The sequence below is a fragment of the Rhyacophila brunnea genome, unplaced genomic scaffold, assembly GCF_057557595.1.
Source record: "Rhyacophila brunnea isolate RB1 unplaced genomic scaffold, BYU_Rbru_1.0 scaffold_5, whole genome shotgun sequence".
NCBI lineage: Eukaryota > Metazoa > Arthropoda > Insecta > Trichoptera > Rhyacophilidae > Rhyacophila > Rhyacophila brunnea.
This window is the reverse complement of record NW_028233170.1, coordinates 29,174,563-29,202,501: the sequence shown is the minus strand read 5'-3', so window position 1 is coordinate 29,202,501 and position 27,939 is coordinate 29,174,563. Positions and strand designations below refer to the sequence as shown.

At 30.9% G+C, this 27,939-nt stretch overlaps 1 protein-coding gene across 3 annotated transcripts in view; it reads right to left on the bottom strand.

Moving 5' to 3' along the window:
* Positions 1 to 27,939, bottom strand: part of spir (spire type actin nucleation factor) — a 385,120-nt gene that overhangs the window by 196,991 nt on the left and 160,190 nt on the right. For all 3 annotated transcript variants that reach the window (XM_085955590.1, XM_085955591.1, XM_085955592.1), the window contains exon 3: positions 2,517 to 2,637. In XM_085955590.1, the coding sequence (XP_085811716.1) occupies positions 2,517 to 2,637 (121 nt within the window). The remainder of the gene's footprint in view (positions 1 to 2,516; positions 2,638 to 27,939) is intronic.

Genomic DNA, 27,939 nt, shown 5'->3' with positions numbered 1-27,939 from the left:
GATTAACTGAAAATAATTACCACTTACTTTATATATTGAATACAAAATCAATAAATTTTAGCAACAGGTGCTCACAGCTTTCAATGACTGTAGTCATCCAAATCAATATTTAGTAGCGACGTGTACAAAAAATATTTAATTCAGCGGTAGAAATTTTATCTTACCCTAAGTCTAAACCCTAATGCATACTGCGGAGATATAAGCGTGCTGAATGCTTCTCATTATCACTTATGGTTCGTTTTTGTTCAGGCCTTGAAAAAAACTAATAAATACTCACAAAATCCTCAGTATAACATGACTATTAATTCAAATTAAGATAGAGGGAAAGATAACCATGCCAAATATATTAGAATTTGTAATTATTTATAAAAAAAAAAAAACTATTTCTCACAACGACTCGGGCGTTCGCGGTAGCATTGACTGAAATGCATAGTTACATTATTAAAATGGAAATATTTCTTACGTAAACTACCGTCTTTTACCTAGTAAAAATAGATTTATATTTCACCTTTCGAAATAAGAACGTGTGGCGAACTGCATTCCTGTGATGAATATAAAAATGTACCTATTTAGTGTAAGTATTCAACACTTTGCACTTGGGCAAACAAACATCTTGCGATATTTTTCGAACTCGTTCACCAATCCGTCAGGTGACCCGTTAATTTGACAAACCGGCCTATCCTCTCGAGGTTCAATAATACAGCCGACTGTGGTAAAGCACGATGACTCTGATCAATGGGAAATTGCACCTTCAATCAAAACATTATACGCATAGACCAGGTATACCGTTAACACATTAAATCATAATATATGCGCAACTCTAGAAATGATGCAGAGCTTGAAATAAAAAATTTGACGAAACGGAAAAAACCGGAATACGTCTTCAATCGGGTGTGCCTTGAAGTGCGTATGATTTTTTTTAAATATCTTTAAAATCTTCAAAAACAATATTTTTAATTAATGACACTAAATCTGTACCTAGTATGATATAAAATTGATTCAGTAAAGTTTGGTTACCAATGATTTATGTTCCAAATTCAACTGAGTGCTGATTTATATATTGAGTGTTTAGTAAATAAATACATACTTATACATTTTCGTCAGCTGAATGCAGAACCTATTCTAACTCACATTTGAAATATTTTACAAAAGTGTTTTTTGAAACAGCATAGTCGAGTTATTTATTATTTTTACATTTATAAATTTATATCTACCACATTTTTATCATCAACAGTTCTACTAAATTATGATCTATACATTTATTTATATAAATGATAAATAATTGAAGTAGGTTGTTTCAAAGAACTCACTTCGAAAAAAATCAAATGTGAGTTAGAATAGTTAGTTTAATCCAGCAAGCCAAAATATTTATTTTTCACATAATTACTGATAACATTTGTTTTATTTTGTTTACTTGCACAATTCAATAATATTCCACTTTTATGTAGCCGAATTGCATCGAAGTGTGAAAAGTCAATAATCAAATAATTTTAATTATTATCAATACACAGGTGTAATTCTTCAAAAATATTGTATGGTAAAAGGGTATTGTAAGTAATCTAGGGAGGAAGAATAAAAATAAAATATATTAGTTTGGAAAACGAAAGCTTCATTATTATATTTCGAGCACTGGACTCACGTTAATTTCGAAGCAAAGCCACTCAATATGAATGGAGTGCCGTAACTTATTGAATGTATCAAAAATTATGTGTTTTGGAGTAGTAAAAGTACAATGTATTCGTATATAATATCAATAAAAAATTCAGATTCAATGGAACATAAAAAAGGAACTCACAGTTGAATGTTAATTTTTTTAAATCTAAAACTATTTAAAAGCTGTAAATAGTATAAATCAAATTAAGTAGGTAACTACACGCGCCATTTATTAAACTACAAAAACACATTATATTAAATGTAAGGTAGGTATGCGGTTAAAAGGCAAAAATTATAACGTTACTAAACATGTTTGAGATTATAATATCTCTACATTTTTTTATGAAACGGGTCTAACTTGAAAGAATAACTATGGTATTATATAAATTATTGGTCATTTAAAATTCCGATATTCAGCCAAGCAAAGCAAAACACATAAATTGTGAACTTTATTGATAAGTATGTACCAATAAATTTTACATACGATAATATAATATGTACTAATAATAATAGTATTTTAATAGGAAAAATATACTGATATATTTTTCTTAAAAAAAAAACAGTATATTATACACAACATCTACGTTATATGTAACGGATGCGTCAAGTTCTGATGATTGCTGTAATCACCAAGAGATGATTCGCATGGCTCTAGTATATTTTTAAAACGAGAACGTTGTGTCATGATAAAATCTCTCCAAATCATAGGTGGTAACCGACTATTCTTCAACTAGTTAGTAGCTACAATAGTCTGTCTACACACGGCTGGAATAAGATTAAAGATTTATGTACGACGTTGCGCCCGACGGTGTAGTGAAATAAATATCATGTAAAACATTAATGAAACTTGAATTAATTCTTACCGTCTTCAGACGACATGTCTCTGATGAGGCTCTCCAAATCAGCAGACATAAGACGCTCTTCATCTTCAGGTTGGGCATAGTCCAGAGCGTGATAGACAACCATGGCTAAGTGCATCACCATCTGTAATAACAAGATACACATTTATTAGCCTTTAATCACGATATAAACTCGCTAAAGTAAGCAACAAAGTAGGTTTGAAAATAAATGTAACAAAGACGAAAGTCATGTTCAACTGCTTTGCGGGCCAAAAAGAGATCATCATCAATGGCACTCAGCTCGAACAGGTGAAAAGTTATATCTATCTGGGACAACAAGTATCTATAGATGGATGTATATTTGATGAAATTGTTCGCAAAAAGCTAGGCTGGAGTGCTTTTGGCCGCCTGAATATTGTCTTCAAAAGTGACCTTCCACTGTGCCTAAAGCGCAAAGTGTTCAACCAGTGTGTGCTTCCCGTAATCACATATGCGTGTGAAACATGGACCCTAAGTAAAAGAGAGATCCAGAAACTTAGAGTAGCAAAACGTGGTATGGAGAGGTGCATGCTGGGCATAACGCGAAAGGACAAAAAGAGGAATGAGTGGATAAGGAAGCAAACAATGGTTTGCGATATAATAGAGTTTATTAAAAGCATTAAATGGAGATGGGCAGGACGCATAGCTCGAAGAAGAGAACTAATAATATTTTCCATGTAATATACAAAAATATTATGATTTTAAATAAGCATTTAGTAGTTATTTAATATCCTCTTTACATTAATTAAAATAAGACACAATATGCAGTACTTATTCCAGCTATTTTAATAATAATAAAAACTGAATTTTACATTTATTTTATTTATATTTTCATTAAAAGGTAAAATTTGTTAGTATAAATATCTGTATTATTGTATCCAGTTGACGATGTCCCGAAACAAGTGGAAGAAACCGGTCTTGATAATTATTAAAATAAGTGGAATAAGTACTACATATTATGTTTCATTTTAATTAATACAATATATTTCCACCAAAGATTGAGGTTAATACATTATAATGAAAACAAATCTTATTAAAATATGGGTATATTGTGTTAAATTAATATTGTGTCATATTGTGTGACCCTTCTAATACAACCATATTTTAATACAATACTTAATAATAATTCTAGTACGCTTTGATTTAATCTGAAAGTAATGGTATACATTTGAAATAAATAATGTCGATATGAATACAAGTTAAGTGCTCGTAATATTAAAAAGAAATACTCGTATTAGTATTTCTTCTAATTATGTTTTGATAAAATAAAAATATAACTAGGTATTAGTTATAAGCTAGTAGATATTATAAGTATTTCATGACAAAACTTAATTATGATAGAAGATGACACAAACCAAACTCAAAGTAGGTTTAATACGTATGTCAATATAATAAGTAAGGACATTTTTCACACAGACCCCTTCAAAGCTCTACTATTATTCCCTCGACTGCACATTTCGAGTCTTAAATAAATATTGTCTCTCTTCCTCGCTTCAAAGAATGCATTTATCTCAGAAGCTAGTTCTGGGACTTATAATTGATTTTTCTGACAATATTGGAAAGAGTAAACACACCACACATGTACAGATTTTTTTATTTACTCTGGGGTTTTTAATGATTACAAATATTATTTTTGGGTATTTAAAAAGTAATTATTAAGTTATTAGATAGAATAATATGATGTGGTACTTATTCTACTTGTTTACAAATAATCAGAACCGGAAGTAATACATCTTGTGTTTTATTCTAATCAATACAATGCTTTTCATCGACGATTTGACAGTAAGTTAACACAGTCAAAGATAATCTCTAAATATCATGATAAAATACTGCTTTCAAAAATGCACTTATTACATAATATATATTATATTTATAATATATTACTATTGTTAAATGGTAATCTATGCAATAAATAATATTATTTAAATTGTATAGTATAATGTCTACGTTAAGATTTTTTTTTTTAATATTCATTCAACTTACAACGTCAATAATTAAATACACAATTCGATCCTATCCTATTTAAATTTACTAAAAACACATACATACTGACTGGGTGGGCTGGAGACGATTAACTGTACTTATTTCAAACAGGACTATGCATGACCAACAAAAGATAATCCAGTAGTTTTCAAGAGAAAAATAATATCTATCAGTACCTGTGCTTTTAATAAATTATTGGTATTAGTGTATCGGTTATATTGAAAATATTTTTGTGTTATTTTATATTTATATAAATAGTTTCAACTAGACTAGGGCATGCAAAATTACCGTGAAAATGTCTTATCGGCAAGCGGTAAAATATTAAGTAATTTACTGGTAAGTAATGAGATATTAAGAGGTAATAAATATGGTATTACGATAGAAATTTTCGATTGCCTCCTAATCGATCGATAAAATACATCACTTGCTACTTTAAATTCTATCACAATAAATTGTATCTAAACGTCATGTTACTTTTTAGTTATTTATATAATTTAATGAAATTGCAGTAATACACGTGTAACTTGACGTGACAATACAAACCATAACAACATTATGAAGGATTTACTGGAAATTAGAATAATTATTGATGGAATGAACAATTATTGATGATTCAAATTTTATTCGCTAGTATATTATCTATTATTGAGTAGTTAATGACCACGCTCAATTTATTATTAACCTACCATAGAGTCTCTTATTGGAGTGAAATGGCAGATAACATAACAACCATAACCCTTTATCAGAAGCAAAAAAAAATTCAAAGAATTTATTGATATATAAACAGTTTTTGATCCTCTGGTTGCAACTACAAATAATATCGGTAGGTACCTACAAAAATCTAGTTTCTTATAAATAGAGGCGGTGAAATGTGAAAATACGTATTTTTTAATTCACCGAAATATCTGAAATTATAAAAAAAACGTTAATTCGGTAATCAAATTTAACTATATTTTTCGGTAAACGGGTTTATCGAAATCCAATATTGAATGCCCTAGTTTTAACATAGCACTCGATATCCTCTTAAGGGCGGACGTGCTCAGCGTGGGTCAAATGGAGCTTTTTTCTATTTTCAAAGCATGATCCTGGACATACCTTAAACGTTGTAGATAATCTATTTATATAATTTTGAAGCCTTATTATCCTTTTGATGAATTTGAACATTTGATGACTGCATAAAGTATTTTTATTACATAAAATAGTATTCCTTTAAGCCTCTCGCTCTAATGTTTTAGAATATACTCATATTTCAGTACATAAATGTGCAGTGGTGTTAAGATTTTTTACATTTATTAATTTTTAAACGCATTTATAAAACCATCAGTATAATTTATGTCGACATTATTATAGTGAAATATTTCCGATAAAAAATTATATTGATAATCTCAGTGATCCCAAGGTATTAGGCATTTTATTATTCAAAATATGGGCAAGATTAACACATTTGAAGATAATTCTAAAGATACTAATTATAACCTATGTCTTTGACCATTCAAGTATGATAAACATCCTACGAATAATGATTGCTTTATAATAATTATTGACCTAAGAATAAGGTAGTGTTTTTTTGAAATACGCCATTTCTTTTGGCATTCCCCAGTGGTTAAGCTACAACATATGGCCGTAGCCATAAATCGACAAACTATAATTGAAGTAGGGAGTAGAATGACTTTAACGCGCGTGTTTGAACATGTACCTTACCGAATTTAAAATGGTACAAACGGTACGGTATAAAAATAGATTATCTACAACAGCAAGGTATGTCCAGGATCATGCTTTGAAAATAGAACAAAAGCTCAATTTTGACCTACGCTGAGCATTTCCCCCCTTAACAGAATACCATGTATAAATAATAATTTATTACCTATTTCTATACATTTATATAGTAAAGATTATCTATGATATTGTATTACTAGTATGTGATAAAAGTATATAATGAGATCTCATGTAAACTATTATATTATTTCCCCGTCGATCAAGATAATATCATATATGTTAAGCCATTATATGTCTATAAATACTTACTCTGGCCACTGAGACATTATTTATACAATGACATTAGGGTTTCGCTGAAATATTAAGTGGGTCCATAGCATGCGAAAGCTGTCGCAATACGGTGAACTTCGCATAACATTCGCGCCAACTGATTAATGATTTTTTTACTAAGAAAAAATACCAATTGATTAAATCACTACTATCCACTACCAGTCAAGTGCAGTGTTGAAAAAGTTTGCATTCCTACAAACAATATGTTAGTAAGTAGCAATATTGTGTCGTTCATTACATCGCGCAGTACAAAAACAATGCGACTGCAGGCTATTGTTTTGTTTACACGGACACCACGCAATAATGAACGCAGAATGTTTGCAGTCGGAAGTAAATAAATCTCGTCGATACAAACGACACACCGGTTTTAAACCAGTTGTTATTCACTATCGAGGCTCCGCTCAGTACCTATATGTTTTCGAGACACATTATTTACACGGATTTCCACGTTAATTGTGTGGTAAATAATAACATTAATTATTTCGGAAAAACCATTCACACTGATAAAAGCAAAAAATGCAAATGCTTTTATTCCATAACAGTGATTAACACAATATATTAATATCAAAAAACATTTGTAGAAATTCAGTAGAGTGGACACTGCTTGAGAAAAGAAAACTATAATGGAACGATTTAACGTTGAATATGCACAGATGCGTTTTATTCTAGTAATACAGGGATAATGTGATTATTGTTACGGTTAGTATCGTAGTTTTATCAAGAATATTATATCGATTTCTTTCAATCGGCGCCCTACAGACTACGTATAATTCTGTCAAAACTATCGAATCTCACGTTAATATCGAATTTTATACAATAAAATGATTAGTTAAGTAGTTGTATTCTAATTGGCTATATCAGTAAATAATATAGACTCATTTGACATTAGGTACGATTCAATTGAAGATATTTTAATAGGTTAGTTAAATCTAGAGAAAATATAACTAACAGGACTAAATTTCTCGAATAGAGATACCAAACCTGCGAAATAAAAACATAAATATCACTGATGTGACGTATTAGTGTATACTAAACTAGAATTTTAACGGTTTTAGAAAAAAACTTTGAAACTCATCATTCGAAACGACATGATATATGACCAAAATAGTATGGATACGTGAGGAAAGATGCAGTTAAAATCATGGCGCAGTATATGGGTGTAAAACGCGGAAATGCATTGGATGCAATATACACAATATCGAACTGCTACGAATAAAATATAAATATGAATCCGTACTCGATGCAAGATTTTATGATATGAGATGGCAAAAAAACCGTAAGGCACGCGTGTCTGTATAATTTACATAGCAGCCTTATATTACAAAAATTGTTCAAAGTTGGCACGGATATGTGGTATCCAGCAATAAACAGTATGATAATGAGTAATGGTTTTGTGATAGTGATATAAATACATGTCTCATTAGCTTTGAATGAGATTTATTTAGTGGGATAACTGTTGTTTGACGAGTGAGATGAAAATTCATGGCAAGGCGAGCGCGAAAGCCTGCAGGCGCCCAGCCGTATAAACGAGCTGTGACCGAATAATATAAAAATTCACCATGCTAATCATTCCATTGTTAATGAGCCACAATAATGTGGAAATGGTGGGTAATTGAAAGGAATCTCGAAAGTTTTGTGGGCGAACCCGCATTCGTATTATTAATTTTGACAGCCGTGTAATTTTGTGATTTGTGCTGGTAATAGATACGGAGAATAGCAATCAGCTGATTCATTATGTCTTTTACTCGCATCATTTATGATTTGGAAATCTCGAAGCTTATGTTATCTTGGGTGATTCAGTTAACGTTATAATAACGACACACCAGTATCGCTAGAAAGCTCTCAAATGTTACTTAGCTTCTCGACCACTTGTATAAATGTGCAGCGCGCACAGGCGGCCAGACCAAGAAACGATTTTCATTAATCCAGATACGTATGAGAATTCCAAACCATATTGTATAATTACTGTATTAATTTGTCTGTCATAATCTTAAGTGATTTTGATGCATTATGATCGGTATATTTTATTATTATTCCTGCGCCAAATCGATTTGCAATAGAGTTACTGGCATCTATGCAGGTCAGTACCTACACAATGTGACTTAAGGTTTTGTACCGGTCAGTATAAAGTAACTATAAATAGTCATACTAAGCACCTACATTGGAATCAGTATGGTATAAGCAAATTACTCAAAATATTTTTAACAGTAGGTAGGTAATATGCTCTTTACATAAAATGTACCCATCCTATTTAACGTTAGCGATAATAGATCTACAAATCATTACCTCACTCATAAATATAAGTATACGATTTTTTAATATACGGCAGGGTAGAATTTAGAGTATCAAACGATTAAGGTGTTAGGTCAAAATATTGCAATGTCGATTGCAAAGACATTATAATAGTAGAGCTGGTGGAGATTTAAAAAATGTATTTTTTCACATTTAAGCCCGGTTGTAGGCACCTACATTAAAAATCGTCTTGAGTGGGATATGGTCATAAATCAAAATCGGTCACACAAACGAAGATATGCCGGGTCAGTGATGTCATGCGGCTAGCCGAAACGAATGAAAACTCACCTTCTGCACATATTATGCTGACGTGACATTTTGGTTTTATACGTGCGCCGTATGTCAGTGAAATTTGTTTGTTTTTTTTAACTAATATATCGCATTCGACCTGTGTGCGGAGGTACATTAAATTACACGTGTTTTATGTATACCAACAAAATCACATCAACATATTCAACGTGTTGCAGTCGAGACGACTTTGGATGTGCGACTAAGCTAACAAATCGGAAACGGAATGACTAAGATTCAGGGGATATGTCGATGAGTAAAAAATACTAAAACCTGTAACCATTATTATTATAATTTTGAAATGGTATATTTTATTTTCGCATACAAACCCTAACATCGACCGTGATAGAACACGAATGTGGTATTGATTAACGTTTAAAAACTACGCTTTGTTAAAATGGGGTTGAATTTGAATACACCAATAAATGATAATACGTCATAATTATAGACACTGTATTAGGTATGCCTTACTTTTTGCCCATGAACGTGCATTAAAACAGGAAATTCAACATGAGTCATAATCTCATAATATGTATGTTGCGCATACTCAAGGGCTGAAACTGGTTATGTATTGAATTTTACGATAAAGAACATCGAAGTGAGAGTACCTACCTATTTGCATATTATTAAGTACAATGTGAACGAGTTAGTTTGTGGGTTTATAAATACTTGTAAATAGCTCGTTTACGTTACTGCGTTTTACTGAACTCGTTGGTTCACTTGATCTTGAGCTTGAATATGACAAAAAAATTGTAAGGATATCGATCAAAGGGGTTAATTTGATACGTGAATCATTAGTTCAAGATGTATAAATTCTGTTGCCACTTATTTCTTTTAAATTTCGTCGCGTCGTGTACACTCGCCAAAGGCAAACACACACTGACAACGAACACTCTTAACTCTACCTTATATAGTAAATCAATACTCCATTAAATATTTTTCTTAGAATTGACGATTTACACCTCTTGAGTGTAGTATTTTTATTGTTTATAAAGAATAATGACCTATTATTAGGTTTGACGATTTATTATAATAATACGCTATCCAGTGTATTGTTATTAATAAGATAGGGTTTTTACTAATTAGGTTTTTTACTGACACTTCGACTAGATAGGTAGGTAATGGAGTTTTTACCTACTTTATTGTATTGATTTACTATATAAGGTAGAGTTAAGAGTGTTCGTTGTCAGTGTGTGTTTGCCTTTGGTGAGTGTACACGACGCCTGAAGATGCCGAAAGGCGAAACCCGGGTCGCGAGAAACGACTTAAATGGAATAGTACAGAGCTTGAATCCATTAGAATTTAAATTTAATTAGATGTTTTACCTTTCAATCGAATAGGTTGAAAAAAATCGAATAGGCGAGCTATATGGTGGTAACATAAATGAGAGCAATACTAGTAGTTACTATATAGTTGATAAATTAATATCGATACAGGTATAATTTATATTAATTTGTAGTATGTATCATTATGCTTTTAAATATTCACATATCATCTTCCTCGTTATAGGAAAACCCCCCGTAGCTTAAATTTTATTATTTTTAAGATACGCGATAAGATATGTAAATAATATTATACAATATACATATTATCGGCTATCTAATCAATTATTCGTTCTAGTAAATAATGTAGTTTATTTTAATCGTGAATCAATATTTTTTTTCATACTATCATTTTTGATTGATCACCAACGGCATCGTCCTTTCTGATAATGCACTACATTTAAAAATAATAATAAGTAAATGAACACGATAAATATATTAGTGTAAATACTTCAAATATATTGTTACTTGAATTCAAAGTAAAATTTTGGTACTAATGTTCTAGTAAAAATAATATGCCAAACTGAGTATCGGTAATGGCAATAAGCCTTATTTGTAGAATACAATTCCAATGTTTTATTTTAAATTAAATTATTTTTTTAAATACACAATTATTGTAAATTTTGACTAATCATAAATATTTGTTGATATTAATGTTATTGTAAGTGTTGATTGTTTCATATTTTGTGTTTTGTTAGGTAATATTTTAGAATAATTTGTTTAGTGCCCCTGATGTAGTATGAAATATGAATGTCCAATCTCATTAATTTTAAATTAATTTGTTATTGGGAAGGTATTAGGTATTGGGCGGATAATTTATGTACTTACCTATTGTTATATTATTTCTGTCGCTTTTGATTTTGTTTGATAAATACTGTTTTTAAAAATGTATTCAGTTGAAAATGTCCCTATGAGGCGGACGAAACCGGTCCAAATTTAATTATTAAAGTAGAATAAGTACTAAAAAATGCGTTTTATTAAATCAAACAACAATACAATGCAGCTCCACCATGAATTGACAAAATAAAAGAAAAAAAACAATATCAATTAAGAAAATACCTTTATTGGAAGACTTTACAAAACTACAAATTGGAAAAATTCTAGAAGAAATCGAGTGCGATTCTAACGCACATGCTGCTACTTAAACCTAACTAATTAAGCTACTGATACTGACTAAAGAATTTTGCAGGTCTCAATGCTTTATATAAATAAATTAATCAATGCTCTGTATGAATCTTTTATACAAGGTCGTTATAATATAGTAAAATATAAGGTTTAATACTGCGTACATTTGAGTTACAATATTTTTACAAGATCATAATACTAAAGTAAAGAGACAGCGTTTTTGATTTTAGTGAAATAAGAACCCATGTTTTAAAGACACTTAGACAGTGTATATCTAGAGATTATGTCAAAACAATCCAATAGTTTTATATAATATATGAGAAAATGTAGTTTACAATTTGGGTTCAAATTTCATTAAAACCAAAAACACTGTCTTTTTACTTAGCAGGGCAGAATATTATGAGCCTCTGATTAATATTAATAGATTTTTGTTTTTCCGAGATATTAATTTTAGCCACTTGTTCAAACTATTTAATAACATCCATACTCTGGGTCTAAATCTAACTACACAACACATATTGTTTTTTCAGACCCGAGATTCGAACTCAGGAAAAGAAATTATAGGCCGACACGTTACCGCGCGGACGTCGTAGTCATTGCTATTAATACCGCAAAATCAATAAATCAAATAGTTTGTTATTAATAATGACTAATGACGCACTTGTTTAATACCGGTAGATAATATTATAATATCAAATAATAATATATCCCTCCGATAAGAAACAAAATTCACAGTAAGTGCAAAAATATCCAATAATATAATCTCGTGATAAAACAAGATAAACATTTGTTATCGTTTTTGTATTACGATACGACTCCATAAAACTACCAAACATGTCGCCTGCAAAAAAACTACATAAAAAAGATTTTTAAAACTATAATCGTGGATGGAATCTACGAAGATAAGATATATATTATTTTTAATTATGTCTGAATAATATATTGCTAGTATCAATTCGTAATAGTTTGTTCATCTATTATGTTTCATTGCGGTAGGTAATGAATTTGAGAGTGTAGGTACTATTTTTAGCATACTAAGAAAACCTCCTTGCGAAATGACAAGCTTCAGTGAGGTGCAAATATATCTGTATATTTATGAAGTATATTCAAAGTGTCATATATTAATTAATATGATATCGCCATAGTGGTAAGTAATTTGGGTCCATCTATGATGATAATACGATAGTCGATGTTGTATTAAAACTCGTCGCCTGTCTTCGGCCAATTATACAAGCCATGTCGTTAGGATTAATAATATGTAAGTACATATATGGAAACGACAATAATAGACGTAATATTATAGTCAGAATATAGGATAAATATGTACTTATTATAATTTTTAATCTCGTTGACAATGTGATATAAAAACAATATAGTTATGTATAGGCATTTCAAATCAAATCTAAATTTGTGTGTCTAACAATTGATTCCTTTAAAATGGCGGTGTTGCCATCGAATGCTTTGAATACCTTGAAGGAATAGAGAATGGTCCAATCCACATACTAAGAATAAACGGAATAAAGAAACGGTTGTTGACAATACGTCTAAGATGAATTCTGCAATTATTCGGAGAATCTGGATAAACTGGTGGTTTTGGATACCTTCCAAGCAGAGAAAAAAATGTCAAGCGATGAAGCTTACTGGGAAAACGCTACATCTCATAGTAACCATGATCAGAGTAGATATACCTATAACTATCTGGAGCAAGCATTTCGTTAAAACCAGCCTAGCAATTCGACGGCTGTCTAAGGCTAAGTCACAATGTTAGGATTACACGTATTTTTAAATTAACTTGAATTAAACTATTAATGAATAATTCACAAAATTTAAGAATGTAATATTCTTTAATGAACATAGGGATCCAAACGTCGACTAGGAATCAATGTAAGTTAATTTAGTAATGTATATTAACAAAATTTGACAAACTAGTTTATGAGTTAATTTTCTCGTAATTAGGTAGGATGCAGGTGGCTAAACTGCTAAAGCTATTTGATGGGTGCGGGTTTGACTCCCGTTTGGAAATTTTTTCCAATATTTTTTGTAATAAGTATGTATGTTTCTGAAGTGTTTCAAATTATATATAAATGTAGAATGTTTAGATTGAGCGAATTGTATGTTATGATAACTTCGTATTGTAGAGATTCTTATGTTCCGTCCTGGAGCGGAAATGTGTGAAAATGGAATAGAATAATCTCTGTCACTGTGAGCACCTCACTGTTCAACTCTCCCAGTGGGTCACGAGTGTCGTTCGAACTCGTGCCCCTTCATCGGAGTGGCGGAATAACAACGTCAAGACGATATACGACCATTACTTATCTCGGCAATCTGAGAGATCGTCGAGATTGCGCGCGTCGACGACAATGGCCCGCGAACAATATGGCAACGATCGGCGCGACATCTTGCAACATTAGCGCCGCCGATTGAAACAAAGCGCGGGAAAATCATCGACTAGGAATGTAAGCAACTGTTATCATCTGAATTCAAAGGAAATTAACAACGTTACGGTTTTTTTATACGATATATTTGCTTTATACGATAATGCGAAATAATATATAACACGAATGCCTCAACAAAATCAATTTGCTTTTCAAAAAAACCGCTTCTGTTTAATTTTAAGTTAGTTAAATACAATATGTTTACGATAAAATTTCCACCATATGCCATTTATTTAAATCTTTCGCGTACCACTGAGGTACACGTATCATAGTTTGGGGGAAAAAATTATCTAGAATCTTAGTGGATACTATGGAAAAGGTGCAAATACAGCAATAAAAAGGGTTTCCATTTATATACAAGTACACAATATTATTACGTACTTTTGAGGCCTTTTAAGGTGTATAATTATTATATAAAGTTATTGAACTATTTACTACGATAAAACATATTATTAAAATCAGATCTCAATAAAAGGCGACGAAATAATCTACACAATACAACAAAAATACGCTTATGATTATATATATGTTTTTTTCTCTACTTGCTTTTTCTCTAACTGATTACTTGTAATTTTTATTCTAAATGTCATGTTGTGAACGTCCTAAATTAATAATTTGTTATGTACTCAACGTGTCTTTTTTAAATAAATAAATAAATATACAACGACATATTATTAAATAATTGAAATTCAAATTATTAACCCCGTGAAATCATCTACCCAATGTTCAAATTACTATTGCACTCAATAAAATGTTGCAACTGATTACCGATCGAAAGAAAGTGCCATCTGTTTATCTCTCATTACAAGTCCACTCTCCCCTTCGCGATATATTTATGTCCGCTGTTCCCAGGCAATCTGAAAGTAAGTCATCGGTTTGCACTATGCCCCCGAGCTCCCAAAATGGGAAGTGCTTGCTTCTTTCATCGCTAAATATCGACTATCGCTTGCGATCCATAACGAACCGTTTATCTCTCGACAATCTCGTGATAGTTAAGCCAAACGAACAGGGTGTATTTCTTTGATTTTAGTTTATTACATTATTACTAGGGAGCGGGTTTATATGCAACAAAAAACATGATTATATGGATGCACATATGCACTTAAAATCATTGAAATATGTACTAAAACCAAATAAATATTATAAATACCTACTTCACCCAATATTTCCATGAAAAATGGAATAACAAATTAATAATCTTAAGCAATATAATACAATAACATAAAAACACAAATAATCAATATAAAGTTAATCAATTACAATTTTCAAAATAGTTTGTTTACAAGTAGTTAGGTAGGTACAAATAATTGAACAAGAAATGCAAAATGTAAATGTAAACTATGGAAACTGAACACAACTTAAAAAAACAAAAACGACACACTTAACCATTCCTAAATCTAAATACTATTTGCTGTTTTTTTGTCCGAAAAAACAAGTTACAATATTTTTTTCAATATTCTCAGGCATTGAATTTTCCACATATCTGTCAGTATTTTGTTTATATGCGGAAAATGATTTCTCAACGTCCACAGATGTGATAGCGCAAAATTTAAATAAAGGTGCCCGAGTTGACTTCACTTTTTCTGATAAATCAATGAAATGCCATTAAAAATGCAAGTGCATCTACCTGATTTAGTTATGTTTCGATAAAATTATAAATGCAAAAACTCTAAAATATGCATTTATTAATGAAATATGCACTAATATGTCAAATATGCTCTAACGGCTCAAATATGCATTTATATGCACAATAAAATTTTATTTTTGGATTCTGCGTCTTTCGAAACGGATTTTTGTGCGACTCCCATAGCTGTGCATACACCCTAACAAAACATGCACTAGCATATAAATCCGGGCCCTAATTATTACATTACAATTACAAGACTTTTACTTTTATTGGATGTAAATTTTTACATCACTCATTCTAGAGTCAAGACTAAGGCGAAGGGCAATTGTATTTTAATAGATTGTTTGATAGCCATATTCGTCGTATGGGGAAAGCAACGAATAAAAACGAACAACATCACAAATACATAATATGTCGTTTATAATGATAAAAAATATATGCCGTGTATCCTATACCAAAACTAGAATACGGGCCATGACTCGCCGCATTGGCAAACTTGTTACGAGGAATAGTTATTCGCCGAACCAATTTGGTCCTTGGACAGGATCAAAACTCATTGAAAAACAACGTTCACCTTTTGATCAGCCGCGAATTTGAATCCACGATCCATTACTTCGTATTTATAGAAATAAGGGAGACCTACTGACTTGACCAAAATGTGTAATTAATTACTGAATAAATTAAGTGGCGAAAATGAATAGGTACAGTACGTAAGTACGAGGGTGGGTCAATAATTCCTTAGAAAAAAGCATTAAAACAGTTTTTATTTTTGTATTTTTTTTTTATTTCTCAACATAATCTCCTTGGAGCTCAATACACTTGGTTAGACGTTTCTCAATTTTTTTTTGTGATGACTTCTTCATTTGAAAAAAAACGTTGTCCACTTAGCCATTTTTTTAAGTTTGGGAAAAGGAAAAAGTCACTGGGGGCTAAATCTGGCGAATACGGTGGGTGGTCGACCAATTCGAACTTCAATTCTTCAATTTTAGCCATTGATCGTAAACATGTGTGAACACGGGCATTGTCCTGATGAAAGAGGATTTTTTTCCTGTTTAAATGAGGCCGTTTTTCTTCAATTTCGTTTTTTAGCTGGTCCAATAAAGATGCATAATAATCCCCTGTTATTGTTTTTCCTTTTTCCAAGTAGTCAACGAAAATAATTTCACGTGCATCCCAAAATACAGTAGCCATAACCTTACCAGCTGATTTTACGGTTTTCGCCTTCTTTGGACATGGTTTGTCTTCGCAATCCACTGCTTTGACTGTTTTTTCGTCTCGGGAGTATAGTGGTGTATCCATGTTTCATCTACAGTCACAAAGCGACGAAAAAATTCATCCGGATTGCGTTGCATGAGCGACAACAGGGCTTTAGAGGCCACCACCCTACTGCGTTTATTGTCGACTGTGAGCAAACGCGGCACCCATCTTGCAGAAATATTTTTCATGCCCAATTTGTCATGTAAAATAGAAATGACGCTACCTTTTGAGATCCCTGTAACCTCAATTATCTCACTCAACTTTAATCTTCGGTCACTTAACACCATATCGTGGATTTTATTGATCATTTCTGGTGTAGTCACCTCTATAGGACGTCCTGAGCGTGGTTCATCCTTTGTTGATGTAAGACCACGTTTAAATTCATTTAACCAGTTATAAATAGTTGCAAGTGAAGGAGCAGATATGCCGTGAACTAAATCCAACTCATTTTTTATTTCCTTTGCTGTTAACCCTTTTATATTAAAATGTTTAATAACAGCTCTAAACTCAATTTTCTCCATTTTCCATTTTTCCATTTTCCACAAGACATTTTTTTTTAAATGTACGAGAAACACACAACAACCCGACCAATCTGATTGAAACTTCGCAGCATACTGAATCGGTAGTGCCGCTGCATGAAAACAAACCGCTTACAGTACTAGTCGCGCCACCTGTCGGCTTTTCTAAGGACTTATTGACCCACCCTCGTAACTTTATAAAATAACGCCGATTATATGTAGAGATAAATATCATTATTATTGTTTTTATTTTATTCAACGAAATAAGATATTTACTTTCATGCAGAACGTCATATTTATTAAAATTATAGACAATACAAAATACTATATTCAAATTATTATAATAAATATCTGGGCCGGTTTCATCTATTCAAATATAAATTCTCAACTAATGAATTGAACATGTCTTTTTGAGGGGACGAAACTGGAATCTGGAAAATTAATAGTGGACACCAATAAAGCAATTGATGCAGATACGACAACCTTTAATGAATAATTGAAGGTTTCAACTCGCTTTAGGCCGTAAATGTGCGATACTCCTCAGTAATGATAGATAATACAATTTTTTTTTACTATGTCCGATCATTTATGTGTCTCCATAGGGAGGAGGTTTGTATTAACAAATTTTTGATTTTACGAGAAATGGATGTCAGCCACTTGCTCAACCTATTAGGTACATACTCTAACTCAAAGACAAATTGAAAAACAATGTGTGTACCTACCAGACCCAGGATTTGAACCTGGGACCCACAACATTATAGGCCGACGCTTAAGCCGCTCGGCCATCGTGGGCATCAAATACCAATTGGGAGGACAATAACTATGTTAATTTAACTAAATCGCTTCGGATATTTACATATTCTACTTACGTGAGGTATGTTTATACGGACTTGTTTTATATATATATTTAATACTTAGCTTATTATGTGTAGTTTCATGTACTTTTTTATAATATTTCTATTTACTCTTTTAATCACTCTCGCCTTTTCTGGAAATATTCTTAATACTGTTACAAATTTCTTTTATTTTTCCTCATGCTATGTTGTCAGGAAATAAGTAAAGTTAGCCATAATATTATGTCGAACCCATAATATGTTATTATAACGCTCTTCTCAACTCAACAAACTAATATTTTAAACTAATATTGATATTTTTCTTAATGAATATGATGGTAGGTATTTATCTTTCATAATAGTATTAAGAATAAATTTGGCACTGTTATCATGTATCGCATATCAACATAATTGCAATTTTAATAGATTCGCATCTGTGTGAAAAAAATGTTACGCCAAAATCTTCACTGATCGTATCCCTATGTAATATATTATGTAATTTGACGTAACGACTTTGACTGCAATATTCCGGTGACACATTTGATTTCCCTGAGTCATATTGGGTATATTTTTTAATTTAGAGTAGAAGGATGCAGCGTGCGAGTCGTGTCTGTGTGCCGTCTGGTCGTGCTGCCGCCAGCGACGCTACGTCACAGCTCGGAGTCGCGTAGAGCCTGTAGCGAGCGAACGTAGCTAAACGAAAGCTCATTAAAACATCTAAAAATAGCAGTGTCTACGCCAGTATTTATTAACACTTACTGTTACACACTATACTAGGATGCACATATATTGAGGGCATATTAGTTATCTAATTATGAAAAATATTCAACCATTCATCTCGTATGTATGTTGCCATATATTGTTTAATTTATTATTACTTTTAACTGTATTAAATTATTTACCAATTTTTTCCCAATTTATATGATTTTACATTCGGATCTTAATAACACAGTTGGCATAATTATTATAAAATAAATTATTTAAATATTGTTCTGAAAAAGTTGTCTAAATTAGTCAAATATCGCAGAATTAACCAAAAGCTTCGTTTCAAATTCATAATCAAAATCATAATTATGGTGCTTCAAAATTTATTATATTTTTATGTTTAAGACACATTTTACGATTTCGATATATTGCCAATTCAAAATATATGCAATAAACTGAATAAACCACTATACTAAGTTACAAAAAACCTATTCAATATTGAAGAGACACAAGATTTTGAAATGTTAAATTCTTATAAATGAAATTACATAATTTTGAAATACTTCATAAAACATAATATATATTTACCGCCATTAATTACGTTAAGTAAATAAAGCGGCCGCTCCAACTCGACAAATATTGGAATACATTATTTGAGCGCGTATATATGAGATTTAAGTTGCATGAATCATGATACATCAGTAGCTCAGAGGATAGAGCAGTAACAAGAAAAGATGTGAAGTTCGACTCACTCTTGGCCTAACTTATTTCTGAGGTATTTCAAAATTATGCAGTTTCACTATAGACACTATGGGTACTATTTCATAAGCTGAAAGGTTGAGCATTGGAGTGTAATTGGGTAACAGCTTATGATCATTCTGACAGTATGTCTTCCATTATTTTTCATATTAAAATAATGGGAATATAATCTTCAGTACACTAACCAATACGACTATAAAAAATTATATAGACAAATGAATTTCGTTTAAATAGAATTACATATACCGACCCTCTTATTTGAGTAATTCTGGAAAACAGCTGCCAGAGCAATCAACAACACGTGTGTAAATCATATTGGTACATTAATTTGAAATCACAACGAGATTAGCATACAAAATGACAATGATGAATCATAACTAAGCCTGCATCCAACAAATAAATTGCATAAAGAGACAACCAACGTTGCAATAAACTGATCGAATAATTTCGTCATAATAGTGCCTGGTTACATTGCACTCCACTGACTCGTGATGGATGAATTATGTCTATCTTGGCACGTGTAGCAAAATATTAATATTATACAACAGCATCATAATATGAGAAAACTATGACACATAACTCTGCAATAATAATAGATAATAATATCAGTGTTCGTCTTTATTAGGTCAAAGACTTCTTAGAGATGCTTATCCATGATATTCAAGCGTAAAAGTCCGATACAAGTCATACTTCGTTGAAAATTGTTTATTATTATAAATAGGTTTCATTCAGTATTTAACTTCGATTCAACCTGTTACTTTTCATTGTGCTGTTTTCAATTGATGGTCGAGCGATAAAGATATTCAATTCTTGCAGAGAAAAAAATATCAAATAAGAGTTTTCTTAAAGTAAAGTCACGGCGTCACGAAGTCTCTTGAATTAGATTTTTTGCGGAAGACGATAAAGGTCAAAGGCGCGGGCGATTTCATTCGGATAGAAAATTTCATTTCTGGTCTCTACTCCGAGTACTTACTTACTTACTGGAATCAATTAACTTAAATGTCAATGGTCGATGGAAATTGTACGACAAGTAATTTGATTTTCTATTTTTAACAAGGTTGGAAGTGTCTGAGGGCAAATTTAGATACTTTTTAAAAATAGGTAGAGATAATGGATGTAATATAAGAATGACATTGAATAAACTTAATGAAATTTTAAACGTTGAAAAAACAACGTTTTTAACTTAACTTAACTGTATCGCTAATAACTAAATTCTTCTCTTGTTTCTTATCATTTATGAAGATCACGAATTTAAAAATAAGAATACATAATCTCTAGATTATTTTCGTATCCAACAAAAATGTGTAAAAAAAAGAGTGTAGTTATACACTGCTGTTGCAGGTTTAAAAAGCATAAAATAATGAAACCTTAATTCGATATTTTTTTTAATTTCGAAGAATGGCTAGGTACGTATCAATGGCTTACGGTGTCTTTTGAGATAAAGTATGCTTTTCAAAAACATATTTCTATAAAAGCGTATTTTGAGATATTTACAACATTTTTTGTCAAGACAGGTGTTAAGATTTTAAAATACGTTATTTTTACTAAATGACAGATTTTCAAAACAAATTAATATAATGTTACCATCGTTCGTTTCTAATGAAGATGCTTAAAATACTTATGAACAATAAAAGATATAAAATAGAAAAGTTACACACCACACCACTTTTGCTCTCATAAGAAACAGTATCGGGCACCTAGCATGTGATTAGATTTATTTATTAATTTTGAGAATACGTATACCATCACATAACATGATTAAGGCGTGCGCCGCATTTACAACATATATCAACCGCACGCTACTGGTACGCATACAAAAAATATCTTTTAATAAACTAAAATAGTAAACGACAATTTATTATGGTAACAAAAATATTATTCAGATGAGACAAAGCTAAAATCTCAATCAAATATTTCATTGTTTATTCTATCTCTATTAGACATATAAATAAACAGTCTGATATTAATAAATTCGAAAATTCCGTAGTAATAAAATATAGACACGTAGGTATCTATGCGCAATCTTATTTGTTAGGTATTTTAGAAATAAAAATACGCACTGATTATCTGTGTGTCTACCGTGTGGTATTTCAATAATTACTGTGATAAGTAGTAGTTAGCAACAGTTCAATAAAATACACATACAATTCGTGATTTTAATTGATTGTATTAATATATGACTCAATATAAATTACTTCATTTTTTATTGTGTAATCAATAATCAATGTATAACAAAAATTGAAAAAGAACATTACAGTTATTTCAATACTATTGAATGATGAATAGTTAGTAACAGTTGAAAAAAACATCTTCGAGTAGAACGGCACAATGCGTGATTTTAATCGATTGTATTAAACTTAAACTAGGAGTCAATAGTTCTCTGTTTATTAAACCAGTGTCTACTAAAAAAAAATATGTAGTTACCTAGATAAGTAGAAATTTATTAATTGGATACATTACAATGAATGTAGGTACCTAATCAACATTTCCGTTTCATTTGTGAAGTTCTATATTACGAGTACCCAAATTGATAGTTCTGTAACATTATCGCTGAAGTGATTTGCGAAAAAAACTTTCCCGAGATAATTCAAGTTTATATTATAATTGGCAACACTAAAAGCGTGCGGTTAAATCGGTGATCCTGTCAGTCCGACGGTTTGTACGTTTGCTCTTTTCTGAATATCGATTATTAAATGCAAATAACGGGATTATCCAAACTAAACGAGAGTTAATAAGTAGTTGAATTGAGAATTATAGAGATTTGAATCAGTCGATAATCACGTGACTTTATATTACTGACAATATATTATCGAAAAAGATTATTAAACCAAAATTATTTAATACACCTAAATTATACTAATACCATTATAAAACAGTAAAAAAAATACCTAAATACAAATGAAGAGTTTGAAATGATTTGATTATATAATACATGTGTCGTAGTTATTCTTCAACAAATGTCCGTTTTTTCCATTTTACAACGATTTATTAGCTCGTAATCTTGTTTATCCGGTGGTTGTTTGTCCAGTACAAATCTTGCAATCGATGTTTAACTAACTTTTCGACTAGCTAGACATTTGAAACTTTTAGAATATATCAGAATACGATGCCAATGCATTCTTTAAATACTTTTAGCCATCTTTAATCAGAATTGAATTCATTTTTAGTTAATTCTGTTTTGTATGGAAAGTTATTTCAGAAAAATCCGTAAAAAGTAAAAGACTATTATTAGTTGCTAAGAGGATGGTCCTTAATAATATATACGTGCGTTACTATGGAAATCAAAATGAAATGTAAAAATGACATTTCAGTATTCTATATTTGTTTGTTTGTTTGTTTGTTTTTTATTTACTTCATATCAAGTACAGGTTTGAGCATATTGAGCATAATAATTCAACAGAAAATTTAAAAAAGTTGTATGTAAAAAGTTCTTTTTATCTTGTAATTATTAGTTGTTTTTCTTCTTCAAAAACTTAAAAAAAACTTCTTGTTTTAATTTTGGATGATAATGTTTTTAATCGTAATGAAATTACGTAAATTTATTGTTATTAATTTAAATAATGCCCATAATGCATGTCATAATTAATTGGCAGTTGTCACCATTTGAATATTAACGTATTTATTCGGGACAACGTTAAGATGTGAGGTCTATTTTAGAGGAATATATTATTTATACTTCGATAATAAATATTATGCATCTACTTATTTGCAACATAATCTTAGAATATCAATAATGACGCCGATCACATCAGACATTGATGAGTTCAGATTCAAGTAACACTGTATCTAATATCCAAAGCGAAACCGCAATTCAAAAAAATATGCATAATTGTTAATATACGTTATGTAACAAAAAATATGCACATAATATGTTATTATTTGCGCAGAGTGTATGAAATCGAAGGTGGCGGGCGAATGCGGTTCCCGAGAATCATACCAAACCGCAAGACAACCGACCAGTGGATCAGGTTTGCCAAGTTTAACATGTTCAAATAACTATTATGAAAATGCAACAGGTAATTTCTATTAGGTGATCCGGATACCTATGTTAATTCGTTACATTCTATTACATGCAAAATTGCACAGTTATTTCAATTACGACTTTCTAATAATATTACAAATATTTTACGTTAACAAATGCTGCTGTACCTACCTACCTACATCCATAACTCCCAATTCATGAAAATTAAAAAAACTTTACCACCTATACAATACACATGCGGTAAAATATCATCTAGAATTCTATAACACATTATCTTATATCTTTGGGTACCGTATCCGTTATTAGATTTAGATGATGGCGATGGTTTTGGCAATCTTTTCTGTGTCTGTCACTTTTTTGAATAGTAATTGATGGAGTAGTGAAATCAAAACGATCTTTGAGATTATTTAGCCAGGCCGGCCCGGTTGCTTACCAGAAATATTTCACTAAATGATAAGATACAAAAGTTGATACTTTTCGTGATATCTTCTTAAATAATTAAATAATTTAAATTTTTTCGTTCGTCTATAATCTATATGACTCCATTTATCAGTTCTAAGCAATTTGAAATCATCATTTTGGTCTTTGGATCTGAATAGAATAAAAGATATATAGAAAATTCTGATAATCTAAATATTTAGATAATCAAAATAAAAACATCAGTACGTGAATCTTTCCTCAGTTGTAAAAGACACCGAATAATTAGCATAACAAGTGATTTTTAATTAAATATAAATGAAAAACAAATGAAATTGTACACATTAATAATTTTGTTGTAGCAAGGGAACACAAAAATAATGGGAAAATAGGTTGTTTTCTGGCTGCGCTTGTAATTCTCGAGTGTGGAGAAATATGAAATAAACCTTAACACGTGTTAAAGAATAAGGTACTATCAAAAGTTACATCTATTTATCACGTAAATGAAACACCCATTCAATATTGGTGACATTTGGGGGAACTCGAGGTGTTTTATGGTCTGACTTAAAGTAACAAACCGAGACAGACTTCAAACCCTGGTCCATGGCGACTGGCTTTTACATTTATATCTTATTAATCTGGACTGCAGTTGTAACAAATAGTTGCAATAAGATATGACCACGACAATACATAATAATATACAGACGATGCAAGTATTTTGTAAAAACGTTATATTACATTGCATTCATTCACTCATTATTCATCCGTCAACAAAAAAATGCGGGACCAAATTTCAATTATAAGAAGGACAAAAATTTCTTGGTGCAAAATATACAAACACAGTTGTTCATCGAGAGTATTTGTCAATTTCCTTCCAATAATTTGCATTAAGTAATTTATCTTATAAATAAATAGAAGATAAAAATGTCAATTGGTTGAAGAAGCTTAATTGATAACATCCACTGTGCATTCCTGCGATGTTAAATGTGTGCAAAGTTAAATCGAAACGGAAAAACAACGAAGCAAAGAACAGTTTTAATTCCCACCATCCTCATCCTGCTCGATGCCAGTGTTGTTAAGAGGAAATAAGAATGTTGGATGCTCGAATAATTAATTTCGTCAGAGATGAGGGGTTTTTTAATCGACATTAATTTATTATATTATAGATATGCTAAGTAAAATATTTGCTGAGCACCTGTCAAGAAATGTTAGTGTAATATTAATTAATAAAGATTGAAAAAAGTACCTACTTAGGTATTCCCCGGAATTTAATAACGATCTTTACCAGTTCCGTACGCTTATAAAAGACTATATTATTAACTGTAATAATATAATATTTGTATCATCATCATAAGCAGCTTGGAACAAATTACTGCAGGATTAATACATTTCGTGACACATTCGATTAGGGAAGTACTGCCACAGAACTTGTGTATTTTGTCAAACCATCAGTCTGTACTTCTACCTTTTTGACGTTCTCTGCATCTCAGGCACTACTGGATGATTAGATTTGTCCAACAATGCGAATATAAGGAAACTTTATAACAATTTTAATGCATCGTATACTCATATTTGAACTAGGTATTTCATTTTTAGTTCTTGTGCGTTATTTTCAGCATGCAACGTTTCCCCTTTCTAATATTTGGTATTTTACCACTTTATTCTTCAAATTTTACATTCAGCTTAAACAGTATATTTTTTAAATGCATGATAATATTATTTACGCTTCACTAAGTACCTATACGAAATGGAAATACATATGTTCAAATGTGTATTAATACGTATTCCCTGATTTTAAAGAAGGCTTTGCAAACTGTATATTTTACTTATACAGGTAAAGTTTAAATTGTATGAGTATTCGCAGTCGAGTATAGATTTAATATCCAGTCATGAAAATATAAAATACTGCCATTGGAGGCTACATAATATGACTAGTTTATTGATATGGAATCGACTGCCATATCATATTATAAGCTACACTGACACAGATTATATGAGACAAATATAGAATTGCTTTAATTTCTTGATGGAAGATTTTCAAGTGCAACTATTTATTGCATGTCAATGTAAAGTAAAAACGTGATCAACTGTCGATATAGATATTATAATATGCTAATTTGAGGAGATTTATATAAGTAATATATTACCCCAGCTTAGGCTTATCGAGATATTAATTACTTATCATTCAATATAAGGTAGTATTTTCAAAGATATACGTCATCATAATGTAATCCATAGTTTACCAGTACAATCATGTATAAGTGAAATAAATCTAATAATAGTTTGTAATCTTTACTGGTCGAAAACTCTTGATTCAACAACGCAACAAAGTAAATAATTGCAAAGTAGTTACTTATTGAATATATTTAAGTACTTACGTACTGTTTCGTGTTTTTTATGAGAATATACATAAACATAGGTAACAGTGAATTTAATAAATGGAAATATCGAACTCGTGACGGGCTAAGAGGCAGTAAGTATTCGATTGAACAGCAAGACGATGGAGTTTTAAAAACTGTTATATTTATTGATCGCATTGACTAGCATCCGCTTATTAGAATTAGACTGTTGATCCGGAAATTATCGCATTATATAAATAATCCGGTGTGATTGAATTAAAATTTACTAGAGTATTTATCATAAGTTATAATATGTTTCCTACCACTTAAATAAATTTACAATATGTACGATTTGATTTTATTTTCGTGAGATCTTGCATGTAAGTTTGATTATATTATAATTCTCATCCTGATTGTTTTTGATGGTGTCATTATTTTTCTATACAACTTCCGGAAATTTTTGAACGACAAGGCCACATCACGGATATATACTATTATCGATAAGTACCCATGCACTCTTTTCAATAAGTACATGCTTTGTAAATTGTGCCAAATAGTAATTTTCGTTTAAAAATATTTTACACGTGCATATATATATAGTAATATTGCACTATCCATTGTTATTACTTATACAATTACAAAGTCTTTCAGATTGATACAAACTATATTATTGTTTTAAAACAATTCAATATATGAAAATGGCTCATCCAATGAAATAGTATCAGATACGTCACTAGCTATAGAAATACGTAAAAATACCATCATCGTTAATATAATATAATATACACTATACAGTATACACAGACTGCTGATAATCTCTTGTCTAGTAAGTAAATAATCATACAAGTTTTGACAGTTTATTGTTAAATGTGAAAATGTAAAAATTTTAGGTAGCGAAATTTGTTCTAAACAAAAACAATGCATGCCATTCCAAACATTCAAATCGCTATAACGTGGTGGTAAAACAGATTACTATATTACAAGTAATTGTCTATAGTATGTACCTCGTTGTTTTCAATACAAAGGAGTTAATTATCCTTTTACCACTTTCTGTGCGATCGTAAGTCACACCTTGGCGCAGCTGATAATAATCTGCCGACGCGACACTAAATCGAGCGCCAGTTTCCACCAGGTATTATTATTAACAATGTGGTAGGGACACGGCGCAGTAATGCACAAGAGATTTATTGAATTGGACTACTCTAGGAGCTATAAAAAGAGGTATCTATAAGTTAAGTTTTATTAATAGGTACCTAAAATCCAGATGCGTCTATAAATGTTACGGAGGGTCTTCGTCAAACATAAATAAATACTGAAAATACAAAATATATTTTATAGTCAGTAAAACGATTGTATTTCGATCATTCCAACATAATCCAGCAGTAAGCACTTGATCCAAGCTAGATATTGTTGTTGTTAACCTCCGATTTTGCATAATTGTAATTTTCCAGAACAGCCATAGAACTATTTGTAAAAGCAA